This window comes from Crocuta crocuta, unplaced genomic scaffold (genome assembly GCF_008692635.1).
Source record: "Crocuta crocuta isolate KB4526 unplaced genomic scaffold, BGI_CrCroc_1.0 scaffold16, whole genome shotgun sequence".
In the NCBI taxonomy this organism is placed as follows: Eukaryota; Metazoa; Chordata; class Mammalia; order Carnivora; family Hyaenidae; genus Crocuta; species Crocuta crocuta.
In genome coordinates, this window is record NW_027531893.1 from 6959135 (window position 1) to 6966649 (window position 7515).

At 63.4% G+C, this 7515-nt stretch overlaps 1 protein-coding gene across 2 annotated transcripts in view; it reads left to right on the forward strand.

Moving 5' to 3' along the window:
- PMM2 (phosphomannomutase 2) overlaps positions 1–4752 on the forward strand; it is a 29370-nt gene extending 24618 nt beyond the window's left edge. Inside the window, exons 8-9 of one of the 2 annotated variants that reach the window (XR_013337350.1) lie at positions 1696–1966; positions 4624–4708. Coding sequence is in view for 1 of the 2 variants with exons in the window: in XM_077773282.1 (XP_077629408.1) it covers positions 4624–4725 (102 nt within the window). In the remaining variant the exon portion in view is untranslated. Of the gene's footprint in view, positions 1–1695; positions 1967–4623 lie in introns of both variants that reach the window. The other variant, XM_077773282.1, reaches the window with a different exon arrangement.
- Positions 4753–7515: the final 2763 nt, after the last annotated feature.

Genomic DNA, 7515 nt, shown 5'->3' on the forward strand with positions numbered 1-7515 from the left:
GATTTAGGGGTCTGCGCGTGAGGGGCGCACGTGCAGTGGCGGGGTCGGGGGTGCGGGGACCCTGTGAAAACAGCTGGTGTAAACCCCTCTCTGGGATTGTTACCGGGAGCCAAGCGGAGTGCAGAACAGAGCAAGTAACGTGTGATAGTTTTGTCCGAAGAGGGGGTAGCCCTCTCCCCACATTTGCTTTTGAGCCCTTAAAGGGACTATCAGAGGACACCCTGAAACGCAGATCACAGACCTCCTGAGGGGCGGGGGCAAGGAGAGAGCTCTTACCCCTGTGACCGTGAGCTGTTCTTAAATTCTCAGCTACGCAGATGGGCTGTCGAAAAATAAAGCTTTAACACACCAAACTGAAAAGGAAGAAAACAAATCTTTGTTTGCCGTTAGTTTCTAAAGCCCTTTTCCATGTCAGACCCTGAGCCGGGGACTGACGTTTCTCCTCCATCCCTCCGGGAGCCGGGCAGGGACGGACGCGGGGAGAGCGGCGGCCCCCCACAGCCTCCCTCGCCCCTCCCTCATCGCCTCAGAAGACCTGCCTCTGATCTAAGCTAAAAAGAGTCCCGTCCTCCCCCCACCCCCGCAGCCGGGGGACCAGGCGGTGGGGCTTTGAAACCCAGGGGACCCAAGTCTGGCCCCTGCTGCCTGCACAGGCAGTGTCGTGTCGTGACCACACACGTCTGTGTCCATGAGCCGCGGTGCCCTTAAGCCCCGTGGGAGGAGAGGGAGGTTCTGAGGAAGGGTGGCTCGCCCGGGGCGGTTCGGGAAAGGCAGGGACTGTGTGCCTCCGAGGAGGCAGCCAGCGGGGTGCCCAGCCGGCCTGACCTTGCTCTGAGCCACAGGGGCCTGCGGGTGGGTGATGCCTATGAACCGGTGAACCTCAGTTCCTGGGCAGGCTTCGGACAGGATGGCGTGACCTGGACGTCCTCACCATGCCTGGCATCTCCAGGGCGCTCAAGATGCCAGAGGGCCGGTGAGGGCACAGGATGTGTGCTGCGCACAGACCTGCCCTACCGCTCGTGTTTCAGTGCGAAATCCCGTGTGGCTTGTGGCAGGCCTGGGTTAGCACGGGGAGGGCCCCGCTCGCTCCTGGAGGCGCCCCCAGGAAGACCGCTGCGCCCCGAGATCTGACAAGTTGGACCGGGTTAGGGGTTCTCAGCCCAGTGGAGGACAGGAAGCAGGACCCTGGGCGGGGGCACCGTGGGTGCAGACGTGTTGGGATCCCTGCTGACCTGCCTGCCTTCTGGACCACAGAGTCCATGGTCCCGGGGCCCCTGGGAGCAGAGCCTCGGGTGGGTGAGCCCTGGACGAGCAGCAGCCCCTGCTGTGGCTCTTCTGGGCCAGGGGACACGGGACCAGGCCCCTCGTGTGTGGCCCCTGATGCAGCCACTGGGGTTGGCAGAGGCCGCACCTCCTGCGGCCCTTCTGTGCCCAGCCCGGCACAGCCGTCAGTCCCGTTGGGGGGGGGGAGGGGCTGTGCTGCAGCCCTGAGGGGACCCCGAGGGTCGCCCCGGGGGCGTTGGCACAGGTGGCCTGCTTCCCACCACACCCCAAGCTGGGGTTCGCCACCGGGTTCTAAACCTCAGATGACAACCTAACATACGTGGCAGTCCCCTAATTGTTTGCAAGTCACCGTGACCATGGGGCCAGGCTTTTTTTTTTCCCTTTTAAGCTTAACTATTGACTCTGTGGCAGGAAAAAGGAGTCAGTCATCTGAGGTACATTTTTTTCAAGTTCACGTGAAAGCTATGACTGCCCCGTCCCAGCTAATCCTCACCCCTGGAGAAAGCAGCCACATACCGGTCACAGAGTGTGCACTCGCATCCATCTGGCTTCCCTCGCCGCGGCCCCGCGGCCCTGGAGGTACCGGTGAAGCGCCCGCAGTGACGGTCACCCCAGCCTGGGAGCACGGCCGCCGCGGGTCTCTGAGAGCAGAGCCTTTGTGCCCGTGGCACCTGGAACTCAGGTACAAGCTCAGTAAACTGACCCGAGGTATGGGAACACGTAGCGTGCGCACGCAGCTGCCTGCGGACCGGGGCCCGTGGCCTTGGACGCTCTAGTTCCGTCCTGCGGCCCCAGCGACGACGCCCCACGTCCGCCCAGCAGCGGCGTGTGCAGAAACGGGCTGGGGGGCTTGGAGACCGGACTCCACCGGGCGGGGCAGACACTGCCTTCTGCTTTTCTGTTTCATCCTCCAACCTTGGCCTGGTCGGGATTTAAATATTAACAGACTGTTGACACGGGAGATGCAACCTCTCTTTTGGGCTGTCTGGTAACACGATCTGCCCTCCTATTCATCGTATTCATCGCTTCTGGCTTTGTTCCTCTGTCTTCTCTCAGAAACAGTCCCCCTTCTGGAGCTTGGGGGAGGCTGGGCTGCCCCAGCAGGAACCTAGTGACCTGTAACCTGGTTCAGATCCCTGCGTTTGCCATTTCCGCGCCTCTGGAGCTTTTTTTTTTTTTTTAATACTCATTTTGAGAGAGAGAGAAAGTATGAATGGGGGAGAGGCAGAGAGGAGAGAAAATCCCAAGTAGCCTCCACACTGTCAGCTCAGAGCCCGATGCAGGACTCAAACTCATGAACCACGAGATTATGACCGGAGCTGGTCAGTCGCTTAACCTACTGTGCCACCCAGGCGCCCCTGACGCCTAATTCTAGAGGAATTCTAGCTCACTAGCTCAGCGTCTCCCTCCTGCTTCTCCCGACCTCCCTCTGACTCCGTTTNCCCAACTCACAGAAGAGCCTGCCCAGCCCCCCAGCAGGAGAGGAATTGGTGCCGCAGAAGCTCCTGCCGCTTCGCTGAGCCACGGCGGCCGGGCTGAGGGGCTGGCGTCTTCCCGCTGCACAGACCCATCCCCACCCCCCCAGCAGGGCCCTGGAAGAGTCCGAATTAGGCATCTGTCAAGCGCACGTGCCTCCCTGCGTGGACGTGGTCTCCGGGGAGGCCCCGGCGTGGCAGCTGCAAACGCTGCCCGCTCCAGCAGCCGCTGCGTCAGGCGGCCGCGCGTGCCCTCGAACCCTGCCCGCACCCTCATCTCCCGTCCGGTCTCCGCGAGAGGATCGTGTCCCCAGGGTTGCAGCTTTCCGGGGGCTTCACGGAAAATCGTCGTCTCCACTGCCTGGTGGGCCACAGGCCACAGAGCCGCCTTCCGGACTTGGCTCATGCCCTCACTTCCTTCAGGCCGCTGCTCCCGGGTGCCTCCCTGTCACCCCGGTTCCCCTCCCCTCCTTTCCCTGCCCTGCAGCCTCCGTCCTGGCCCCCCCCGCCCCCAGCTGTGCCCCCCAGGCCCGTTGGGTTCAGGCGTGAGCAGGGTCTCCTCCTGGGTGAGGGTCCCACAGAGGTTTGGGTTTTCTGGACGGTAGCGCACGACTCTGTGCCTGTTTAGTTGGGGTCACTGTGCTCGGTTTTACCCACCGCCCTGGTCCTGAGAGGAGTCCGACCGACTTCAATCCTAGGAATCCCGTGAACCGGCTTGGTTAGCACGGGCTGCCCGTGACGCCGGCCAGAATGACCCAGAGCCCTTGACAGCACACAGACGTGTGAGGCGGCGCTAGACCCCACAGGTCCCTGGGGGCCCTGGGCAGGGACCGTCCCTGCGGCGGCTCCAGGCCCCTAGCCTAACGTGACCCCCGCCTGGCGCACCATGGGCCCCGCCGCGGCCCCTCCGGAGGCCGGGGCAAGAGCGCGGTAGTCATCTCTGCGTCCCTCAGTCCTTTAAAGCGGATGTCACATTTCTGTACAGAATCTTTATGAGAAAAAGCCATGTTTTCTCTGCAGTTATTCTCATCACAGTATAAACTAATGGATTTTTCCAAGGTTTTGAGGTAGACCATCCTATTTCGTGAGGAAAATGCAGGAATTTGCAGGACAACAAAAGCAGGGGCTTTCCTGCAGCTCAGGGTGGCGGCTGGGGCGGCTGGAAGCCTGGTTTGTTCTGCTGAGACGGGGAGGGGGGGGCGTGGTGCACAGCACGGGACCCCGGCAGCCTGGCTCTCGGCTCCTAGCGGCGCCCCAGGTGAAGATGTGTGTAGACGCCTAGAGCCCCAGGAGCCACGGGGCAGCTGCTGACCCAGTGACAGCACGCCCGCCCCGCCCCGTTCCAGCAGATGGGGCAATCCAGGCGGCGCCCCAGGCAGCGGCGCCACGGATCTGCACCCCGCCCTGGCTCACACGGCAGCCACAGGCACTGTTGAAATGTAAACACATCAAAATCACATAAACTCAGTTTCTCTGTCACCCCGGCCACGTGCCACCAAGTGCTCAGCAGTCACCTGTGGCTGCTGTCAGCTCGGGGACGGCGTGGGCTGTGCGCCCTTGTGACCCAAGGGAAGGCTTGGGCGCAGTTCAGGGCAAATGATGGCAGACAGCGTGCCATCACCCGCACTTGCTTTACGGAAAAATAGGCGTCGAACCTTCCTCCCGAGAGCGTCGGGATTCCTTCCAAAGGCTGATTGACACGTTCCAGGCTAGACGGAGTTCAGGAGGCGATAAGCCCTTTCTGGGTCAGGGCGGTGCTCGTGCGGTTCCTGTCCTGGGAACCCGCGTGACCGCCGCCAGCACGGCCCGGCCCTCGTTTCCCAGGGCCACCGGGCGGCGCCACATCTCCTTCGTGTCTTTGCAGGGCGGGAATGACCACGAGATCTTCACTGACCCGAGGACCGTGGGCTACACGGTGGCAGCGCCCGAGGACACCCGCAGGATCTGTGAAGAGCTGTTCTCCTAGCGGCCCCTTCCCCGAGGGTGGGCGGGGGTCCCGGGNGAGTCTCAGCCCCTCCGGATGTGCAATCGCGGAACATACGGTTTTCCGGGGACGCTTCCCCATCGTTGTAGGAGGATTCAGAAAGGACAGAGGTGCCCCGACCTCCCCTCCTGACTGAAAAACGTGACTACAGGCGTTAACGACTGGACCCGTGTCAGTGCTGCGGGGGATTTGGTGGTGAGAAAGGACGAGATGTTTACAGCCACTTAAGTCCCCTCTGGGAGCAGCTCCTGCCCGAGGGCCACCTTGGGGGTGCTCTGAACCCTGCGGTGGCCGCTCAGTGACCCCTGACCCCCAGGGCTTCGCACCTCAGCTGGTGTGGAACACAGGGGACGGACTTCACTACACTTCGGGAGCCTGCCGCTTCTCTGACCTTCCGGTGCAGGAAGGGGGAGGGGGGTGTAGGGTCCCACTCCCCCCCACCCTGCACCCGGCCAGCTCCCCAAGGGCCTTACTCCCCTTCAGATTCTCAGCGATCACGGGAGAGCCTGGATCATGACCCCCTGGATCTTCTCGCGAAACCCCAATCCCACCCCAGTGACTTGAGGGTGGGAGCAGCACAGTGGTCGGGCCTGCGATCCCCCCCACCCCCGCCCCCGCTTCGGGCCCAGCCGCACAGGGCCTTCCCGGGAGGCGGCACCCACGTCACTGTAGCATCTGGGTGCGCTGGGACCACAGACCCTCAATGCATCCCAGTCCACGGCCCGGCCTCTGCGCCCCGCCTGGGTGCTTTCATCTCCGTGGAAGCTGGCTCCCCCAAGCCTTCGGGGGGCCCCGAGGCCAGTCTCCATGGGGTCAGGTGGCAGGCAGCCTGCCTGTGTGACCACAGACAGGGAGGCCTGGGTCCGTGGCTCCCAGGTCGCCGCCACCCCGCCGTACCTTTTGTGGTTGCATTTTGCAAATGATACTGTAATGACCTTTCACAAAGAGAAATAGCAAATTAAAGTGATTTTATTGTTTCCTATTTCTCATTCGGATGACCTTTTTCTCCTCTGTTTCGTCAGACGATCGGCTGTGTTATCCTGTCGGGTTCGGGCAGGAAAGCCACCGTTTGGGACACTGTGGCTCCTGGGGTTTCTGCCGGGACAGGGTTATGTGTGTCCGGGCGGCACATGGCCTTCGTCACCGTGCTGCCCATGGGGTAGGGAGCCGCGACTCCCCGGAACTTTCCTTGACTTGTTACAGCAAAGAGAGTGGAGTCTTCCTCACACTTGTCCTGGCTTTTCTAACTGAAGACCCTGCCCGGGGGCCCTGAGGCCAGCAGGCTGCACCCGTCTCACCTCCCTCTGCACTGCCTCCACCCCTCCCCCCTGCAGCGGGGACACCAAGTCAGAACAACGGGTGCACCTCGCTGCCCGGACTCAAGTCCTGGCTGGGCTGTGCCCCTCTGTGACTGACTGGTTCACCCCAGCCTGTGTGCGGTCAGGTGGGGAACTTCAAGCACCTCACTCAGCCCCCAGGAGCCCTGCAGGGCAGGCACTGCGCCCAGGGCAGGGCCCATCCAGGGGGCCCCTGCAGGGGGGAGAGGGGCCGAGGGGCCGGGGAGGGCACACCCCCGGGAACTAANCCCCGGGGAGGGCCCCCGGGGCTGCAGTGAGGCGTCCCGCTCTCCATTCCAGGGAGGGAACGGGGTCTCAGGACCCGCAGGGCACCCTGAGAGGTCTCTCTAGCCAGCAGGCAGGCAGCGCCTGGGCAGAGCCGGGCAAAGCAGCCATGGCCCTGAATCACTTCCTCTCCAACCGCTGCTTCCTCCCGCCTAACCGCTCCTTGACCTTGGCCCCATCGGCCCCTGGGCCCAGCAGCCAGGCCCTGGGCTCCCTGGCACCGCCGCTCAGCCCTTCACTCGGAGCTGGGCCCGGAGCTGGGCCCGGGCACCCTCCGCAGGCTCAGCCCCGCCCCCGTCCCATGCCGAGTGTGGCGCTCCGACACGTCTCCTCGTGAACAAGCGCCCACTTCAACTCTGCCTTCACGAGTCCAGTGGGCTGCTGTCCGTTTCCCTAAAATGCTCGGAGAATCCGTACTGCAGTGAACACATTCACCTCTGCGCTAATAAAAATGATCCACCCGCCCTTGGGGACGGACGCTGGCTGGGCACGAGCTTCCCAGCCTGACCCCAAGTCCAGCCCAGAACAGCCCAGCGTCCGTCGGGCCCCGCACCCGCCGCCACGCTCCCGGGCCAGAGACCCTGGGCTTTCACACCTCCCGCTTCCAAACCACCTGGGTCGGGCCCACCCTTGCTCCGCCTGCACCTGCTCACGCGGGAGCCACGCCAATGCACTGACAGGGCACGTAGCCACAACCGACACGGCCCGCGGCGTCTCTTTCCACGGAGCCAGCCTCTACTGCAGGGCCGCCTGCGCTGGAGAGCGTGACGGTCAAGGAAGAGGGGAAGATCCCTCTTCTTCACCAGCCAGACGGAGAAGCGGCGTGTCAGCCTCATTTGGGAGGAGGCCCGACCTGCAGGCTTAAAGGAGAAGCCTGCCTCCGCCCTCACACACAACACCCAGCCTTGCACACAACACACTTTATTGAGGGCGAGGTGAGGCGCAGGGAGGGGGAGAGGGATGGGGTCCCGGATGCCACCCCAGCTCATCACCGGCATCAGGTGCCCTCCCAGAGCTTCTGTGAATGGGGACTCGGTGTCTGCACAGAGGACCGCTGGGAACACGCGAGGCTGGGGGCCCAGCAGCAGGCGGAGGCGGGGCACACGGGCGGGGAAAGGCTGTCTGCACCGGGCTGCGCGCGCGCTCCGCC